The sequence below is a fragment of the Alosa alosa genome, chromosome 8, assembly GCF_017589495.1.
Source record: "Alosa alosa isolate M-15738 ecotype Scorff River chromosome 8, AALO_Geno_1.1, whole genome shotgun sequence".
NCBI lineage: Eukaryota > Metazoa > Chordata > Actinopteri > Clupeiformes > Clupeidae > Alosa > Alosa alosa.
This window is the reverse complement of record NC_063196.1, coordinates 24,647,453-24,668,473: the sequence shown is the minus strand read 5'-3', so window position 1 is coordinate 24,668,473 and position 21,021 is coordinate 24,647,453. Positions and strand designations below refer to the sequence as shown.

The window sequence follows — 21,021 nt, the reverse complement described above, 5'->3', positions numbered from 1 at the left end:
GGGAGAGTGGGAAGTATAGGGCCCCAATGGAGAGAGGGCCCTTGAAAAGTGGAATCTGGGGGTACAACATTTTCACCAGGCATTAGTAATAACTCAGGTAATCCACACATAAAAAATCCAAACAACTCCATAAGTAGAGTCATGTGTAATGAAGTGGAATAACACAGGGAAAAAGTATTAAACAAGCTAAGAAAAAACACTAAGGCAAGGAAAGGGAAGGAACGAGCTGGAATCTGTAAGTAGTTAGAGTAGTTATCCTTTCTATCTGTGCAAATTAATATAAGCTTAGTTAGTATATTGATGGGCTATAAAAAGGTTTTTCATTACCAAGGTGTCACACAAGAAACATTTCATGATGGATAAAAGCAAAAAGCTTTCCCAAGACCTTTGCAACCTTATTGTTGCAAAACATATCAATGAAACTGGTTACAGATGAATTTCAAAACTTCAGAATCTTCAGTAAGCAGCATGGGAGCCATTATCTGCAAGTGGAAGAAACATCACTGCCATGCAGGATCTCCTCGCAATATTTCTGACCAGGGGAGTCAGAAGGATAGTCAATTCAAGAGCCAATGACCACTCGGAGAAAGCTCCAGAAAGACTTGAAGGCAGCCAATTCAATTAAATTCAATTAAACAGTTCTGGAAGTAACTAAAGATCAGGATTCACAAGAGGGACCCTGGAATCTGTTTAGAACAATGGGCCAAAATCACACCTGATATTGTGACTAATACGTTTTGTCATACAGGAAATGTCTTAAAGCTGTCTTTACAAACAAAGGCTTTCCCACAAAGTATTGAAGAAATTTCAGTAGGCACGTTCAATACTTTTTTCCTGTGTCATTCCACTTTAATACACAACTCTTTTGTTTGGATTTTTTATATGTGTGTTAATATAATGTGTGGTGAAAATTTCGAATAGACTCACTGAAAGTTTAAGCTAATTTCTGAATATATATATATATATATATATATATATGTCCACCATATATTTATTTTACCTGAATATATTTGAACTTCCAAATTAAATGTCAAAATGAATGTCAGACGAAATTTAAAGTTTGACTGACTGGATTTTGTATACAAAACATAGTGAAAACTGTCTAAGGTCACTCTCACTCTCCCTTGCTAGAACTAAATGGTTTAGTCCGCCTGCACGATTCATAAGGTAGTCTATCTTTTGTTTATTTAGTTGAGCATCGCTAGTAGTGGACCGCTCATTGTTGTGCTGCTGGTGCAATGTTTTCTCCAAGAAAGCCAAGTCAGGTTACTAAAAAGAAAGACATCAAAATGAGGGGAAACAACTGCTAATAAACTTCTTTCCAAAGAAAGGTGAGCACAAACGTCAAAACACGAAATCCCATGGTGTTTGCTTGAATATCTCCGCTATCATTAGTGCTAAAACGAACTGAGACAACCCATTGAAATAGCGGAAAATACACTTTCATAGGTTAGGCTACACATGTAATCTGATGCATCTTGTGATCCAGCTCCATCTCCATCACTTTCAGAAAGACTGCATGGCGCCAGCTTGATTCATGTCCTGTTGTAGGCTACATGCTGATCATTATCACTAGGCTAAAGTGGTTTAGGGCGCGATTTCTTTTCTCTCCCTTTCTGTTTTCGTTAGTCTTAACTTTTTTTTTTTTTACTCAAGTAACGGATGGGATGTTTTATGTAGCTAAGTACAATACTTCACTCAAAATGTAATCAAGTAAAATTTAAAATACCGATTTTATAAACTACTTAAAAAATACTCAATACAGTAACGTGAGTAAATGTATTTCATTACTTTCCACCTCTGGAATATGGCTTGTGAATTGTTACAAATGTGCCTGTTGACTTGATATTAAATTGTTGTAAGATTATGTATGCACACAGTGAAAAACTAATGTGAAGGTGTTCCACTAACCTGCACTGACATAATAGCAACTAATTATTTGAAGCCGTTTGCATGTACAAAACAAAAAAGGGCAAATTGGTCAAGATTAAAAACAATCAGAGGACATTAACTAGTATTTTTTAATGTAAATATTACATATTTTAAATAAGTCTAATGTGTATAATATGCTGATATTTTTTACATTGATTGTACTCAATTTATTGGCTTTTTCTGAAAAGGCTACTTAATCTTTTTGCATACATTGAAGTTGTCCTTAACTTAAAATATCAGTTAATTCACTAAACTTGCAAAAAGTAGTTGGAAAATATTTTCATAATTTTATTGAGTTAGATCCAAGTAACAGTTATTACAGTATAGACAAAAAGGTGTGCACGCTCACACATTTTGTTTTTATTGTTGTTGCTATTTTTAGCTGTAAGAATTCATCTGACATTTCATCTGATACACAAACAATGAGCATTCATTTAATGTGTACTGTAGGTGTTCAGCAAAGAACCTTCTTCTGTATGTTTATGTGTAAACATATAATGTTTTATAATTGTGCTAATAAATTTGCATTGTTTAATTAATGAAATTATGTATGGAGTGTGTGATGGGAAGAAAGAAATTGCAGCTGGGGAAACAAATCTAATACTGTAAATATGCAGTATGTCATTCATTTCACAAAATCCTGTTGTAATTTCCAGAAACAGTATTTTACTGTAATTTAGGTTGCCTTAACAGTACTGTACATATACAGTATCTTGCCAAAAATGTACAGGAAAGGCAAGTACAGCTTGCTGTTATTTCACAATGCTGTTTGTAGTTAAATATTGTAATGTTGCATAGTCACTTCCTGTAATTACTTTTACAGTATCAATACTGTACAAAAACAGTCCATTACTGGCATAATGTTTTATAATACTTTTTAACAGTGTTATATATACATACATTTTCTAATGAATTGAATGACATAGGTAATAAATATGACCATGGATAACATGAGATATCATGATTATCAACCAGTGATGGGTGTAACTAACCACCATTATGCTATTTATTTGGCATACCTGGAACAACACATTGACTGATACAAAGTTTCCTTCACATAACCGAATAATCATTTGAATTAAAGTAATGTTCTGAACTCATCACAATAGATTAGATTCAACTTTGTCATAGTGCAGAGTACAAGTACGAAGACAACGAAATGTAGTTTGCGTCTAAGTGCAAAAACGCAGAAAAGTATAGACAGGTGGTGCATAGACAGGTCAAGAAATATAGTGCAGTGTAGACAGTAGTATACAGTTGGTTTACGTAAGATAGAGAGGTTTAGAGTAATTCAAATTAAATATAAATATGTGCAGTGTATATTAGCAGTTACCTTATAAGAGCAGAATAAATATGGCTATGGAAGATGAACAATGTATGAACAACATGTACAGACAACATTATAATAGTAGTAAGAATAATATCATTATATGCAGTGTAGTAACAGAATATAATATAAGAAAACAGAATAAATATGGATATTCAGTATGAAAAATATAGACAGATATGGGCATCTCAACAGGCACAGTCAAGGATGCATTGGGCGGGGGGGGGGGCTTAGTTGGTTGGTTGTCACCGGGATACAAAGCTAGAGTTCAATAGGGTGACAGCCTCAGGAAAGAAGCTTCCTCTGAACCTGCTGGGTCGGGTGTGGAGAGACCTGTAATGCCTCCTGGAGGGGAGTGAGGTCTGAAAGGCTCTGTGGTTGGGGTGAGAGTAGGTCTGAAAGGCTTTGTGAATAACTTTTAAGGGAAAACTCCTATATAAAATCTTTTAGTGCGATTTAGGAGTACTCCTAGTGGTAAGATAAAATACTTTGTGAATACGGGCCCAGAATCCCTCGAAATATGTGATTATTTTGAATAACAGTATGTTGTAATTAATGATTAGACTTAGAAACACCTTGCCAATTGGAAAAAGAAATGCAAAAATACCAACACATCACTTACACATTACAGTGTAATACCTCTATAGTATTCTATAGCCGCTATAGTATTTCTTTAGTATTCTTATAGTACTTCTATAGTATGTCCCAAAATACTATAGTATTCCTATACGATTACTATAATATTTTGTCCGAAAATACTTTAAAATCCTAAAGTACTTTTTCGTAAGGGATGTTTGAAGCAGAATTGGATCCTGAAAAGGGATCTGTTGTCTGTAACCTAACATGACATGCTCTCCTCTATTTGAATGTTTCAGGTCACCGTCTGACTGATGTTCTTGACAAGATTATTAAATGTATTTTGATCAACTCAAAAATAATAAATAATAAGAAAAAGAAGACATCCTGTATAAACTTTAGTTTCCTTGCATCAGAAAGGGATATACAGTGTCATGTATTTTGTCTGTTTGTGGCAGTGGAGTAGGCCTATCATGCTTGGCTATGACTTTGCCTCTTCCTTTCAGAGCAACAGAAAAAAGTACAAAACACATCAGTAAAAAAAAATAAAAAATACTAACACTAAATAATCAGGAACAACCTCACAGATATTCACCAATGTGCTGTTATACAAACATGCCAATAAAGATTTATTAAACACAAAGAGTTATTTCAACACAGTATCCATGAAACATTACTCATACATTCATAATAGGTCACAAAGCAGGGACATTCTGTTCACAATGAATCATAATAATGCATACCAATCTACATAAAGGCTCATAGTAATGTATACCAATATATAACTAAAGGCCGATGGTCTTAGTAATGTATACCAATCTATATAACTAAGGGCCCATGATCATAGTAATGTATACCAATCTATATAACTAAGGGCCGATGGTCATAGTAATGTATACCAATCTATATAACTAAGGGCCGATAGTCATAGTAATGTACACCAATCTACATAAGTATGGGCCGATGGCCATAGTAATGTATACCAATCTATATAACTAAGGGCCGATGGTCATAGTAATGTATACCAATCTACATAACTAAGGGCCGATGATCATAGTAATGTATACCAATCTACATAACTAAGGGCTGGTCTATGAGCATGAGACTGTTCAGATTCGTGTGACGACAGAACTATATTATTTAAGTTAGCGTTACTCATTGAAACACTCTCTGTAAGGCCTTTGGTATTGCGGGACAAAGTGATAAATGTACCGGTATAACAATATTGGATTTACCTTAATATTTGTTACCACAGCTTCAGACAGCATGCCATTAATGACAAAACAAATGTTTGCTCAATTGTTGATATTCTGCAGAGTCATTTCTTGTGGTGATATTTGAGTTGAAACCTTCGACCAAAAGTCTCTCCACACTGAGAACACTTCTGAGGCTTCTCTCCAGTGTGTATGGTTTCATGATCGGCAAGATCTGCTCTACTTCTGAAACTCTTCCCACATGTGCTGCAGTGATATGGCTTTCCTCCACTGTGTGTTTTCTTGTGTGCACTAAGATTAGAGAGGTTATTGTAGGCCTTTCCACACTGTGAACATTTAAAAGGTTTTTCTCCTGTATGAATAATCTGATGTGCCCCAAGACTACCTGCAGTTGTGAAGCCGTTTCCACACTGAGAGCACTTATGAGGCTTTTTTTCTCTGTGAGGCTTTTCTGTGTGTGTCATCTGATGAGTAGCGAGTTGTGAGCTACGCCTGAAACTCTTCCCACACACAGTACATTGATATGGCTTTTCCCCAGTATGGATCATCTGATGTCTTTTAAGATGATAGATACTCATGAAGGACTTTTCACACTGAGAACACTTGTATGGCTTTTCCCTATTATGTGTGATCTGATGTTTGGTGAGGTCTGGCCTCGCCCTGAAACTCTTTCCACATGTAGAACATTCATATGGCCTTTCCCCAGTATGGATCATCTGATGTTTCTTGAGGTCATATGCTCTCCAACATGTTTTTCCACACTGAGGACACTCATGTGCCTTTTCACCATTAGGCCTATGCACAATTTGATGTTTGGTAAGATCTGACATAGTCCTGTAACTCTTTTCGCACGTAGTGCAATGATATGGCCTTTCTCCAGTATGGATCATCTCGTGTAGCCTGAGATCAGATATTCGAAAATAGGTCTTTCCGCATTGAGAACACCGATACGGCTTCTCTCCAGTATGCATGATCTGATGTCTAGCGAGATTTGAGATAATGCTGAAATTCTTGCCACATGTGCTGCACTGATGGGGCTTGTTTCCTGTGTGCACTCGTTGATGAATTGCAAGAGTGGAAAATGACACAAAGGTTCTGGAACACTGAGGGCATTCATGTTTTGTCTCCTTGGTAACCAGTCGCTGATGTGATTTTCGGTACGAAGTCTTCCTGCACCGGAAACGTTTGTCATTTTTCTTCTTGTGTCTTTTTTCCTCAGTGTTCCTCACTTTTTTGTGAGACTGAATCCTTTGAGAGCCTCCTATAATATTAGAAAACATTTTTAGGCATTATCCTCTTTCTTCTCCACTACATAGTACAGTATGTACAGTATGGGCACTAATTTGAATGATTGGCAATTTAATAATTAGGCAAAATCAACCTGCTAATTTAACACCATGGGTAAGACCTTAAGTGGTCTTACCTGGAGCCTAGACATTAATAGAAATATAAGTATGACTTTGAGCTGGAGAAATTATGACCAACACTCAAATGTATCAACTAACAAAACTCAAAGAACCTATTAGGTCAACAAATGACGAACACAGAACTAGTGGGGCCTCACCAACCTAACATTTCTTTTTTTTGATCACACATGGGAGAATCCATTGGGAGACATTAGTCATAGGCTATAGGCTCCTTTTGTGAGTGGGGGACAAGAGGAACATTTTCATGTTCCGTTTCACTTGCAATAGTGTTTTTTTATTAACTTTTGAAACTCCTGCACACTACCCGTTTCACTTGCTATAGTGATTTTTTAAAATTAACTTTTGAATGTAACTAACTGCCCTCAGTATCCTATGATCTTCTCGTGTACTGAAGAAATCCATAAACAAATTGCAGAACAGAAGGAGAGCCAACATTGCACGTATTCTCAAGTCCCTTCACTGATTGCCTGTTTATTTTGGAATTGATTTAAAACATCTTTAACTGTTTTTCAAATCTCTCAAATGTTTAGCATTTTTATACCTGTCTGATATGTTTTTAACTTACACCTGTGCAAAACCAGTTAAACACTTTTCAGTTACGCACATTCTACCATTTCCGCTTCTGTCAGACCCACAGCGTGCAAGTTTGAAATCCAGTCGGCCTTAGCAAAGAGGCGTTATTTATTTAAAATAGAACCAGACTGATCAATCACCTAATTTAGGTTGATATGAAAACGTGGAACGCATAGATAGTGAGGGGAGTGGAGCGTGAGTGAGCACAGCGGATGGAATTTTGTTGGAGCGCAAAGCTCTTTTTAATTTAGAGGCCGGAGCGGCCGCTCTGTTTGCTCCAATTTCGCTCTGATACCGTTCACGCCATGAGTCTGTCCAAATCCAGTCCGAATGAATTTCTTCCTAATAAAACCAAGACCTTTAAATTTCAAAAATTGGCCATTGTAAGCTCGTGGATGGGGTTTGCTAAATATTTTAGAAAGGAAACTGATAAGTCATACAAGTGTACTATTCCTACAAAGCAACTAGATACTAACAATGTAGAGCGGAGGTGGGCAAACTGCGGCCCGCCAAGCACTTTCATCCGGCCCGCCGAGCATTTCATTTGGTTATCAGGCTGCTCGCTATTTCTTTCCTGATATAGACGACGTTGGTTAGCTTTGCTGCAAACTTAGACCCCATCCACCATGGTTCTTATGGCCTATACATACATAAAAAGTCATGTCCAGCTGGCAGCTTGCTGAGGTGAGATAAATTTCAAAATGTAAGAATTGTACAATACCGGTACACTTTTTTGTTTTTTTATTATTTAAAAATCAAAATCAAATCAATGCAAGTATTATACATGAAATGGTGGCAGATCTGGGTAGCCGACTGTGCTGAAAAAAATATAGCATGTGTGAATGGCACTTACAATGACCAGGATAAATGCCTATAACTAAAGGTAGTGAGAGTGCACTTAAAATAGGGTAAAAACTTGGATGCTAACCCTCTATTCTTCAGGCAATTAATCCCACTGACTCCTTTATTTTTAGGCTTATGTGTATTGATGTTGCCAAGCTTGTTCGTTGTTGTATAATCTTTTAAAAATAAATGTGCTTATATAAATATATTGCCTTTGCTCTTAGTTCTTTGGGATTTAAGTTTTCTGTTTAAGGTGACAATTTGGCTTGTAGATCATTTCTCTCTCTTTTAAACTGTAGCAAGCGTGGAGCAATTTCACTGGAGTGGAAGGATTTGAGCTGGAGTGGAGCAGAATTGAGCGGAGCGACCTGACGCAAATTTGAGCGGATAAGCGGCGAAGTGAACAGCCACCTGAGTGAGGAGCGGGATATTGGCACCGCTCAGCTCCACTCTAAAATAATGTTAGTGGTGTGTTGGAGAAATATAAATTTGTTATATATCTGCTAGTTTATATTGACAATTAAGAAAAGTTATTGCACTGTTTTAAAAACCGATAAGTGATGTGTTTTTAGTTATTGCACTGCCTTAAAACATATAAGTGTTTTATATTGATTTAGTTTAGATTCACATGCATGCTTATGGTATACTGTTTTGGTTCACATACATGAATCTTCTGTTTACATGTAATCCTATGTTCACATGTATGGCTGTTTTGGTACACATATATGAATATTTAGCCATATCTATGATACAATGATAAAACAATTAAGCAACTTACTTCTCAGAGAAGTGTCCTCATGATCAAATTCTCTTAAATCATATTCTTCTTCCTCTTTAATGTTCGTCAGTGGAGACTCCTCTTCTTTGCAGGTCAAGATTGGTGCTGTGTGTGTTTCAGTCTTATAGTCATATTGCAGTACAGGCTTTTCATCCTCTTCATGAATTGCACTCAGATACTCGTGTAGGAAATGATCAAATTCTTCTTCTTCTTCTTTTATCTCCTCCTTCACTGCCACGAGTAGTTGTGAGGGTCCAGGAAACCCTGACATTTTAGACTTCAGTTCTGTTTTTGCAAAAGAAATCCAGAATTAAGAAACTTTCATTAATTGCAAGGATAATATGGTTATTGTATTTAGCAGACGCTTTTGTCCAAAGCAACATACAAATAAATTTTGATTTAACAGTAAACAATAATGAGTTGGTAAGACTAGGCCTACATTAAGGAGAATAGCAGTAATAAACAACAATGTCAATTAAATCAATAACCTAATGAAAATTAATAAATACTATACCATACAAACCATAACGCATAACAAACGCTTATTAAACTAAGTGCATGCAGCTATTTCATTTGTTGAAGAGACTGAAGATAGCTTTATAAACAGCATAACACATTGGCCTACACATAGTTTGTTCTAACCTTCATTTTGTAAAGTAGCCTACTACACGTTGTTGTTGGGGTTTTTTAGCACCCTGGATTCCAATTTAATCAATCGGCTGTTGGCTAGATCAGAAGATAATGGCAAAGGCTGATGGTCCCTCAGCTAGGCATGGTCATGGCTCAGAAACTCCTCTTAGGAGAGTGTGTTGGCCAGTTACAGCTTTGGATCTGCTAACCAATAAGTAAATAACTAAATAGTATAGTAAGCCTATACCAGTAACCATTAGCACAATAGTTTTACTCAGTCGTTTTGGTGCATTTCTGACTGAACATACATTTGCAGCCAAACACGCGTTTATAACTTACCCTAGTCTAGTCACACTCTTCCGTTTGTGCGTAGCCTAACCTGAGCCGTTTGATAACGATAGTTCGATTTTATGAGTTATATGTAAACAGGTAAAGGAGTCTGTCGCCAGCTGAAATGGTTCTCCCCTCAGGACATCCACTCATTTCCCGCTGTCTGCGTTGTGTCGGCTTCTATCTCCCGACTATTTCCCATTAGCTGCCTCCTACCTTCCAGATTAATAAGCACTCAAGTCCAGGATCACGGAGCCTTGCGTCGTCTCTAGCAGATATTAAATAGTCCCGCCGTGATTGCTGAGCGACTCTTCCGCGGTCGTCAAGACGTCGTATGCTGAGCCACTACAAATTCCGAACTGGATTTCTGAATCAGGAACGCGGAGTTCATGGAACTGTGCCACTGTTGGATTGTTACAAGAGATTTCCTGCAGCAAACCCCCTTGACACTTTTATCCTAAGCGACTGGTTGATGTAGTTCTTGGAGTTCGTTTTTTTTTATGTATTTATTTTGTTTGTTTGTTTTGACACACTGCTCATGTCACAAATAAGCACTAAGTGGTAGTCTTAGTGTAATAGCAGTGCCAGCATATTATTTTGTTGTATGGTGCAGATGACTATAGCAGCCTTTGTGGTAGTTTTATGTATGTTATGTAGCTTTATGAAAATATATTCTAATTATGTAGTAGTAGTTTTCTGAAAATATATTATATTATATAATATAATATACTATAATATAATATATAGGCCTAACTGTCTGAGGTCCATGTGGTGAAACAGCAGGGGGTAATTATAGCTAAGGCATATACACATGCTTGGGGCCAGGAGTTTACTTATAAGGACATGTATGCCTAGAGAGACTGGGCAGACTAAGCGGCTGTTCAGCAAGGTCAGAGGTCATTAGAAGGAAAATAGACTGAAGACCGAGGTACATATGTATTGCCTAATGTGGCAAAGAAGACATGGGAGATGTTACCTATTCTGTGTTCACACAAACAAGTGACGGCATGAGAAGGAAGGGTATAAGAATTATGTACAGAAAGTCAGAAGCAGCTTGCTTCATGAACCTATGCTCTGGAATGCATTAAAGCAACACCAAAGAGTTTTTTGTACCTTAAAATAATGTTTCCAAAATTGTTTCAGTGGTTCATCAACTCGTTATAGGGTGAACAGCACTTCGACATTCACTTCGCAGCCCTCTATCAGCTATAACCGCACTATGTAAGTTTGCCAGATCGGGTAGCGGATCTGTAGTTCAATGGAATGAGACATAGGAAACTACAAATTTGACTTGCACGATGTCGCAATACATCATACTTTCATAAAATAATGCAATATATAGCCTACCTTGTCTGTGGACATTGTTTTTTGCAAAGCCAGTGCTGGATAAACAAATAGCGTGCGTGCAGAGGAAAAGTTCTTTGGTGTTGCTTTAAAGCCATCATCTGCAGTATTCATCTACGTTGTTTGAAATTTTTTGAGTTTGTATTATTTAATTAAAATTTGACACCACATAATTGGCGATTCTGGTGGGACCTGTGAAAGGACTAAAAAAAGGGACATGGACATTTGAGTGGCTCAGGAGCCCAGGTGGTCAGGGGCTTAATAGCAGCTAAACTCCTCTGACCAGACTGTACTCCAAGTAATTAATACTGCAGATTGTGGTAAGCATTTGTGTGTACAAGGTTGAATAAGGGAAATGATTTTGCATGTGTAAAATAATAAAAAAAATACCCTCATTTCCTGCATGGGAAGGAAATAATGTAGTATATAACAAGGTTTGCATGAGTACAGCTGACAGCTGGAAGTTGAAACACTCCAAGATCGAGTGGACAGGTGGCCAAGTAAGGCACTGGTTGAGGCCTGGTGCCTAGAATGATGTGTAATAGTTCTGTGTAAAAGTAGTAGATGTAAAGGTAAAAAAGCATATAGAGTAGTGTTGAATGAAAGTAAAATAACTTGTTAGACAAGTTGCTGGTGGAGTTAAGTACAGTACTAGAAGTCCATGGCAGAGCACTTGTAAAAGACGTCATATACTTACATGATGTATATTAGGAAAATTGGGAAATTCTGTTGTGTACAATATGAAATGTTTACATACTTTTTCCTAATATACTTCATTGAGCAGGCCCAGTGGCCTAATGGTTAAGGCATCAGCCTCCAATATATATCATTGAGCAGGCCCAGTGGCCTAATGGATAAGGCATCAGCCTCCAACATATCTCATTGAGCAGGCCCAGTGGCCTAATGGATAAGGCATCAGCCTCCGGAGCTGGGGATTGTGGGTTCAAGTCCCACCTGGGTTGTAAAATTATAAGAGAATGTAACTAAATGACTAGACGATCGTTCAGATGGTCATCAGTTATTTCGCATTTGGCATAATCTCCTGCTCAGTGTGTTGCCTTTACTCTTCAGGCAGAGCACTTGTAAAAGACGTCATATACTTGCATAGCTTGTGAATAAGGAGGAGACTGTGTGTCTGTGTGCACAGGAGAGTGAGTGTGAGCCCCGTGTAAAAATAGCAATGGGATGCTTGGTGGGGTCAGGGACAGAGCATAGACTGTATATATTATACAGTCTATGGGACAGAGGATGTATGTCTGAGTGAAATCTTCACATATAAATGGTTGAAGTTGACTTATGGAATTGGGAGAAATATTGGAAAATATTTCACTTTGAAAAGCCTTTGGTAATGTTTCAAACTGTAAGTGATGTGTTGGATGTCATGGGTTTCCATGATCAAAATATTATAGACCCTTTCAAGAGAGTTCCATTATCAGCATCATAGTTGGCCCCACAAGACTTCCTTTTTAACATTCCATATGTTATCTTAATGCAGAGGAAGTAGATTGGGGCCCAAATAGAACGTTCAAGCATTGTTTTTGTTTTTATTGTTGAAAGGGTCTATAAATGGTTGATAACGAGTGTGGTAGTGGAAAAATGGTCATTCCACTTGATACCTGCTAAGTTATGTTTTTGTTGTAAAAGGTTGGTAATGGCAAATTAGAGTTAGAGTTCTGAAATACAGTGGACAGCTGTTGCAGCGGCTGCTTGCTGAGGTGTACCTCATAAAAAGGCAATGCATTTGTGAAGGTAAGAGAGAGAACAGTCTGAGAGTTACAATAATAGGAATTGGAGAGGTTTGTATTTTAACTTAAAGTTTAAGTAACGATATAAGTGAAGGTAATTTTAAATAGCATATAGTAGCAATAGTAATAATAATAATAATAATAATAATAATAATAAATAATAGTATTTATATAGCACTTTTCAAGCACAGAGCACAAAGTGATAACATGGTATTGGCGAAAAGCTTGGCAGGGTGAAAGAGGAACAGATTCATTGCTTGACACTGGAGCTGCCGAGGTGGTCATCCTGAGCTTGATATTAACTGTGTTTTAAGAGAGAAAGAGAGAGAGACAACATAGCATCATCCACTGTTGTGGGTAGGCTACAGCCCAACCCATGGGCATGCGGACCCAAACACGACACAGCAGCACCCGAGAGTATTCTGCTGTCTATCTGCATTGCAATGCACAGATAACAGTGTTGCAGCGGAATTTCAGTTCTTTGAGTGTTTTGTGTTGTGTATAATATGAAATGTTTACATACTTTTTCAAAGATACCTAACATGAATCTTTGAGCAGGCCCAGTGGCCTAATGGATAAGGCATCAGCCTCCGGAGCTGGGGATTGTGGGTTCAAGTCCCACCTGGGTTGTAAAATTTATGAAAGTTCCAGAATAACATCAGTGGTGGTCACACGCAAAATAGGTGTGGAAGTATTCTTCCACAAAGCATCACTGCCCTCAAAAAAATGCTACTCAGACATTGCTCACTCACGTTGCGCACCTACTGTAACCCTAGGGCCTAGATGCACAGAGCACTATGATGTATATCTTGAAGAATGGCCGTAATTCGATTGGCTGGTGCTTTGCGTTGCTGTCAGTTGGTGCAGCAAAAGTTGAAAATGTCTCAACTTTTTGACGGAGGCGACAGGAGGAAAGCGATGTAATGGAACCACAATTCACTTTGGCAACGGATGACGAAAGCCCACGTAAAGTGATCGAGATGCGTCTCCAGCACTGCATTCAATGCAAGCGTCTGTAAGAATTGTAATAGATAAGATAGCAGCCTTGGGAGCTGGGTGTTGTGGGTTCACACCCCCATGGCATATGCCCCATGGCATAGAATTCACCTGTCACTAAACACCAAAAATGCACTGTTGACTAAATAAAACTGGAAGAAATCTACAAAGCAGAGTTGAAAAATTAACTGCATTTCTAAGCCAAACTTAACTACTCTGTAAATAAAGCCCTTGACCTTGGACAATGAACACAACACGAGCAGCAGGTCCAGTAGCCTAATGGGTAAGGCATCAGCCTCCGGAGCTGGTTATTGTGGATTCAAGTCCCACCTGGTTGTCACATTGTGTCAGGCATTGGCTGTTTACGTATCCCCCACAACTTCATATCTGGCATCCCAACTGCACCCTATGCTGCTAAAATCCCGATGTTTTTTTCCCATAGGAAAAAACGCCAGATACCGGATGTCAAAGATGGCAGCTTTTTTGTAGGCGAACTTCAGAGGTCTATTTGCCTCCCTCCCTGTCACACAAGTAACTCCAGAAAACCCATCCTCTGCGGTCACTTGTGCTCTTCATCTAATTGTTCACCTCTTGAAGTTGTTTCAAAACATAAAACATACACACTCACATGCACACATAGACCTATATGCGCAATTCTGATACCGATTATCACACAAGTGACTCCAGAATCCCGACCCTCTCCAGTAACTAAACCTTTGGATTTAATTGTACACACACACAGACACACACATGCGCATGTATATCTATACACTAAGAAACACAAAGCAAAATGCACAGTTTGTTATACACACCAAAACCTCTTGCCCCAGGACCTATTAGACCCACATCTCACTATCCTATCTACAAAGACTCCTGTGACTCTCTCAGTATGATTACTTTCTTAGCATCTCTTGATATACTGTAGATGTGGATATAATTGTATGTTTTAAGGCACCAATACTGCATGTGTCTGTAGGAGTGTTTGGGTGTCTATTTTTTTCTTTCTTTCTTTTTGTCTTTTCGTCACCTACTTAGTTTTTCTATCTAGCCATCACCTAGATCGGTGTTTCCTTGGGGATTGTGGGTTCAAGTCCCACCTGGGTTGTAATATTACAAACTATGTGTAGGCCTATGTGTTATGCTGTTTATGAAGCTATCTTCCGTCTCTTCAACAAATGAAATACCTGATAATGAAAGGCGGTGATTGGTCAAAGTGATTGGTCAAAGTGTTGGTCAAAGTGATCATATCAAGCAAAGAACGTGGGAAATTCTGTTGTGTACAATATGAAATGTTTACATACTTTTTCCTAATATACATCATTGAGCAGGCCCAGTGGCCTAATGGATAAGGCATCAGCCTCCAATATATATCATTGAGCAGGCCCAGTGGCCTAATGGATAAGGCATCAGCGTCTGGAGCTGGGGATTGTGGGTTCAAGTCCCACCTGGGTCGTAAAATTATAAGAGAATGTAACTCATTGACTAGACGATCGTTCAGATGGTCCTCAGCTCTGGCGATTTTTCGCATAGATCTCTGTTTCTCATATGAACACGTTAGTTATTTTCTTATTGGTAAGCAGATCCAATGCTGTAACTGGCCAACACACACTCCTAAGAGGAGTTTCTGAGCCATGACCATGCCCAGCTGAGGGACCATCAGTCTTTGCCATAGAAGTCTTCTAATCTAGCCTACAGCTGATTGATTAAATTGGAATCCAGGGTGCTAAAAAAAAAATGTAGGCTACTTTACAAAATGAAGGTTAGAACAAACTATGTGTAGGCCTATGTGTTATGCTGTTGATTAAGCTATCTTCAGTCTCTTCAACAAATTAAATAGCTGATAATGAAGGCGGTGATTGGCCATAGTGTTATGTCAATCATATCAAGCAAAGAACGTGTAAAATTCTACCGACTGCGGTCTTCTGATGAGTGTTTGTTGTGTTGACCATAAACGCTATAGGTCAAATTCAAGATTCTTTTCCTCAGTGTTTCCTTGTTGGTGGAATGAGTTGCCCAGTGCTCTCCGTTCCTGTGAAAATTTGATTGACTGCTGCTTTACTGTACATCCAGGCCCAGTGGCCTAATGGATAAGGCATCAGCCTCCGGAGCTGGGGATTGTGGGTTCAAGTCCCACCTGGGTCATAACATTATAAGAGAATGTAACTCAATGACTCGTTCAGATGGTCATCAGTTGCTTCGTATTTGTCATAATCTCCTGCTCAGTGTGCTGCCTTTACTCTTCAGAGTGAAGGAGTGTTGTGAAATACGTAAAGGGGAGGAGAGCAGAGGAGCAGAGAGGCCTTGAGATGAGAGGAGAAGTAGAAAGCAGAGGAGCAGAGAAGATGGAAAGGAGAGGAAGGTGCAGCTGAACTGGGCATTTACTGTTGAGACACTGATTCAAGGAGAACTCTGGCGATTTTTCACATAGATCTCCGTTTTTTCATATGAACATGGGGGCTCTTGAACAAGCCCCCAGAGTGTAGCACTACTGTAGCTACCTGGCAGCACTAACTGTTGGCTGCAGCAACTCGAGCTAGGGAGAACCGATTGTTGATTTGTTTTGTTTTTGTACCGACACTATTCAGTGACCTCAAGAAACAGAGATATGTGAAAAAGTTTCCTTTAACATAAAGGCCCTGTGGCCTAATGGATAAAACAGCTGCTGGAGCTGGAGATTACAAGTTCAAGTCCCACTAGGTTGTAACATTAAAGTGTATAAACAAACTACTTGTTAGTTCTGCTCCAGAGAACAATGAAGAATCACTTTTGTTGTCTGCTCTACTCTATTTCTCTCCCTACAGCCATTAGAAGGAGTGAATAAATAAAAGAAAAACAATGTTTATTCAGTTTAATTCAATATCAACTGGCATGATATAATTTGCATTGTTAAAGCAAAACATCGAAACTGATTTACATATAGAAACGATACACAGTGTATATCACTTCATCCGTCTCACAAACACACAAAAAAATACATCTGGCTCCATCTCTCTTTCTTTCTCTCTCTCTGTTCGATCAGAATGAGTTCAGCTCAAAAAGTTTTAATGCCATGAACATTTAAAGGAAAGCTGTGTTGCCATGCATGAAACACAGAAAAACATCTCTTTGCTCTTATCACATCCCTTCTCTCTCCCTCCTGCCCTCCGTCTCTCAGAAGGCAATTTATTTATTTGTATTTTTGCTAGTTTGAGTAACTGTTTCTGTGTTTGTTTGCAATGTAATTGTTTGGGGACATTGAGAATTGCTGCTTATTTTGTACACATTTTTTCACACAAAAGCCTTCTGCCTCCTGCACACTGCTGGGACACATGTACCAGTGGTCTAATAGATACGGCATCAGCCTCCAGCTCTGGGGAATGTTCCACCTGGGTCGCAGAAACCTGCAGGTAAATATTTAAGGTGAGCATTCTGTCACTGAGAGAGTTTGGAATTTGTTCAGACTGCCATATTTCATCACTGTCATTTTTGAGAGCTCAAATGGATCAGTAGCTTCTTTTTAGCCTTACTGACAGAAGACCCCAACATTAGATATGTTGCAACCCAGAATGGTGTTTAAAAATCGGCACTTTTCATCAGTGATTTTATCAAATGTTACCACAGTTGAAATAATGTATTTAAAGTAGAATGTGTGTTTTTTCTTTTGTTTTCTAGTCTTGTCTTGCTTTTAGTGCATTTAATCTAATTTCCCTGGACATCAAATTGATGAAATAAAAAAAAAGCCCTCCCCATGATTCGCTAAAGATGTACACCTTGAAAGAGAGCATGTGCACAGTTATAAGAATGCACCTTGAAAGAGAGCCTGTAGGTGGCACTGTTGTATCAGAATAAACATTCAGAGGGAGGGAGACAGAGTCTGTATTAGAGAGGCGTTCAGTCACAGACTTCTGCTCTTGGGAAAATGTCAGAACGGGTCATGACCCTCCCCAGAGAATAACCTGTCACAATGTGTGTGTCACAGTGTGCATGTGTGTGTTAACGCGTGTGTGTGTGTGTACGTGTCTGTGTATGTGTGTTTGTGTGAGTGCATGTGACTGCATATATCTGTGCATTTGTGTGTGTGTGTGTGTGTGTGTGTCTGTGTGTCTGTGTGTGTGTGTGTGTGTGCCAGAATTAGCACAGAATTAGATACAGAGCGCCTCGGCCTAATTCCGCTACAGTGTGTCTCCTAAACCTACTTGAGAACAATATAGGAAGCAGAAACACAATAAAGGAAGTAGAGACAAGTAGACATTTAGCAATGGACACACACACACACACACACACACACACACAGGCTGAAAGACAGACTGCAACTCTGCTGAAGCTGTCAGAATAAAATACGGCCTCAGACTAGATTTCACACTAAAAGACTTAAACAGAAAATATTGATTACGATGTTCACTCAGTGAAAAGCAATCCATGTGTCAAATAGTTTCTCTCTCTCTCCCCCCTCTCAATCTCTCTCGCCTATGTGTGTGTGTGTGTATGCCTGTATGTGTGTGTGTGCCCCTGTACATAGTCTTAACACACACACACACACACACACACTATAACTAAACATACACATTTGTATGTTCACTCACTCAGTAAAAACACATTACTATAGATTGGCTTTCACACTATTGTATTGTGTGGTGGTTGTACTGACTCATAGTGTAGTGATTGCAATGAAAAGACCTTCATTTAATATCAAGTAGAGGGGTGGTGGTGTTTACTGGTCTGTGTTTTGTGTGTTGTGTTTGTAAACACACCAGCGTGTTTGTCTCCTGTGCTGCTACTCTGTATGGATCGCAGAATCAATATCAATTGCAAACACTTGCTGTATGAGTGGCTTTAGAGAAATATGATTTGTCTTTGCGTTCTCTTTCTCTGTCTTACACACTAACACACAGACACACACACACAGACACACAACAAGACAAACACTCTCCTCTATCAATGTCTTAGCCATCTAGTCAATATTTGGAATGAATATCATCACTGTGAGATGTAACCCAGTATGTGCATGAGTGTGTGTGTGTGTGTGTGTGTGTGTGTGTGTGTGTGTGTGTGTGTGTGTGTAGCAGTGGGTTCAAAACGTGCTATCTTTGCTGGAGGCTGTTCAGTTCTCCCAGCGACCTAAGAGGTGTGTACGTGTGTGTGTGTGTGTTTGTGGCATTTGGCATATCTCAGGAGAACTGATCGACCAAAACATTTTTGTTCTGTACAAATTAACATTGACATAATGTGTCCCATGATACATTAGAACAATGGTAGGCTACTCCCATACAGCCCCTCTAAAAACCCTCTGTAAACACTCACATGCTTGTAAACACACACACACACACACACACACACACACACACACACACACACACACACTTTCCTGCCTCATAATACCCCTGAACACCGTAACATTGAGGACACACACACTTTTCTGTCTCCTCAGATAACCACGTCTTTGACATAGCCCTCCCACGCATACATACGACTCACTTTAAATGAGACAATTGTTCCTGATGAATGGCACCTCAAGATGACAGAAAAAATCAGACACACACAGAAGATCTCTCACAAATGAGCATACACACACACACACACACACACACACACACACACACACACACACACACACACACACACAGACCTCGAGATAATGACAGAAGATCTCTTACACATCCACGCACACAAACACATGCACGCACACACACCTCGAGACAATGGCAGCGGATTAGGTAGAGAACATTCCAGCCGCTTTTGGGATCCCTGAAGGCTTTGTTCTCCTCGCTGTGCTCCTCGGTGTGGAGATCAGAGTGGCTCTGCTAACAGCTGTCCTCCCACGTGCACTCACTGGTACTCTGATGTGTATGCTCTTATGTGCACTTGTGCTTACTCTTCAGCACTCTCTGTGTGCCCTCCTGGAGCGAGCCTAAACACACACACAAACACATGTACACACACACACGCACACACACACACGCACACACACATGCACACGCACGCACACGCACACACACACACACAGGCAGTGTACAAATAGCTTAGTGTTAGTGTATCTATAAAAGTTCAAGGCTGCTAGTAATATTTCTCTCAGGTTGTCATGCAAGCAACTCAAGTAAGACCACAGAACACACACACACACACACACAAAGCAGAGTCCTGCAACGGGTCGGGTATCCGCGGGTACCCGATTGGTACCCGCAGAAAAGTTGCTAAAACGGGTAAATTATGACATCCCTAAAATTTACGGGAGGGTATCGGGGCGGAAAAGAACTCCTTCTTGGTGGATACGATGAGAACCAAAACAGTATAGAAATAAAACATCATTGAAAAATATGTGAAATATTTGTATATCTAAATTACCATTACCACATCGCAAATATGTGTTTAGTCAACGATACGACACTTGACCCATCACATCAGTACTGCGACTTGAATTAATTGTTGCATCTATATGTGAAAACATTAAACAATATAACCATCTCGTAGTTGGAGCGCAAGAGAGTAGGCTACAATGGATGAAGTCAAGGTAAAGTTGGCTAGTGGCAGGCTCAGGTTGTTTTTTTCTTGTTCTCTTTGTTTCATTAACAGGTCCATTTTATGTAGAATAATGTTCTGATGCAGCAAGGTTTGGGGTATGTTTCGTTGTTGTAAGGTTTATCCCTGACGCAAAAAAAGGTCGCCCTTTACGTGCTTCAATTGTGCGAGGAAAAAAAATAAAGCACATTCATTTGAATGATTTTAGCTTATGTGTGATTTATCGTGGGCACGGGTCGGGTAACGGGCAAAATATTAACGGGTCCGCGCGGGTGCGGATTTAATTTTAATATCACCACAGGTGACGGGTCGGATCTGGTGCTGAACTTCTCGGGTGCGGGCGGGGGCGGGTCTAAAAAAATGGACCCGTGCAGGACTCTGACACAAAGTACACTTTCCAAATGTAAAGTCATTCAGGTGCCTTGCTCAAGGCACTTCAGCCACTCCTACTGCATGGGATTCAAACCTGCAACCCACCGGTTACAAGTCCGAAGCCCTAACCAGTAGGCCATAGATGCCCCAAAGACACCATGGTGGCAGCTGAGAATTGAACCCACAACGTTTCTGGCTACTCCATGCCAGCTCCATAGCCACTACACTACCACCACCCCATTATATTCTGAATACAGTGCAGTTCTCAGATACACAATGGTGGATTCATGTGAATTGTATGCTTATCTTATATATATCTTGGCTAAAAATGCGTCAGCCTAATGTAATGTAATAGTTTATTACACGGCTCTTCACAATGTAAACAAAGTAGAACGCTCCATTGACTTGAATGGGATTTCCCAAAGTTCTAGCGGTCGTT

General features: G+C 39.3%; 1 protein-coding gene and 4 non-coding genes across 6 annotated transcripts; 4 read left to right on the top strand and 1 right to left on the bottom strand.

Annotated features, from left to right (window-relative positions):
- Window positions 1-4,420: 4,420 nt before the first annotated feature.
- On the bottom strand, window positions 4,421-9,936 carry LOC125299545 (zinc finger protein 660-like). 2 transcript variants are annotated; one of them, XM_048250864.1, is made up of 3 exons: window positions 9,847-9,936; window positions 8,671-8,955; window positions 4,421-6,310 (listed from the first exon to the last, which is right to left on the bottom strand). In XM_048250864.1, exons 2-3 carry the CDS (start codon window positions 8,939-8,941, stop codon window positions 5,154-5,156), a joined length of 1,428 nt encoding a protein of 475 aa, XP_048106821.1. In that variant the 5' UTR covers window positions 8,942-8,955; window positions 9,847-9,936; the 3' UTR covers window positions 4,421-5,153. The 2 variants fall into 2 exon arrangements, with proteins under 2 accessions (XP_048106821.1, XP_048106820.1); XM_048250863.1 differs by having other exon boundaries at window positions 9,640-9,903.
- Window positions 9,937-11,863: 1,927 nt separating this feature from the next.
- On the top strand, window positions 11,864-11,936 carry trnar-ccg. Its single transcript has one exon. It is a non-coding gene; the product is annotated as a tRNA-Arg (tRNA).
- A 1,340-nt stretch (window positions 11,937-13,276) lies between these two features.
- trnar-ccg lies at window positions 13,277-13,349 on the top strand. The gene has a single exon. It is a non-coding gene; the product is annotated as a tRNA-Arg (tRNA).
- A 1,693-nt stretch (window positions 13,350-15,042) lies between these two features.
- On the top strand, window positions 15,043-15,168 carry trnaw-cca. The gene is made up of 2 exons: window positions 15,043-15,079; window positions 15,133-15,168. It is a non-coding gene; the product is annotated as a tRNA-Trp (tRNA).
- Window positions 15,169-15,784: 616 nt separating this feature from the next.
- On the top strand, window positions 15,785-15,857 carry trnar-ccg. Its single transcript has one exon. It is a non-coding gene; the product is annotated as a tRNA-Arg (tRNA).
- Window positions 15,858-21,021: the final 5,164 nt, after the last annotated feature.

Coding starts and splice junctions, on each gene's coding strand:
- LOC125299545 (XM_048250864.1), bottom strand. CDS start 8,941: ATGTCAGGGTTTCCTGGACCCTCACAACTACTCGTGGCAGTGAAGGAG. Junction 6,311..8,670: donor TGAGGACACTTCTCTGAGAA/GTAAGTTGCTTA, acceptor CTAATATTATAG/GAGGCTCTCAAAGGATTCAG.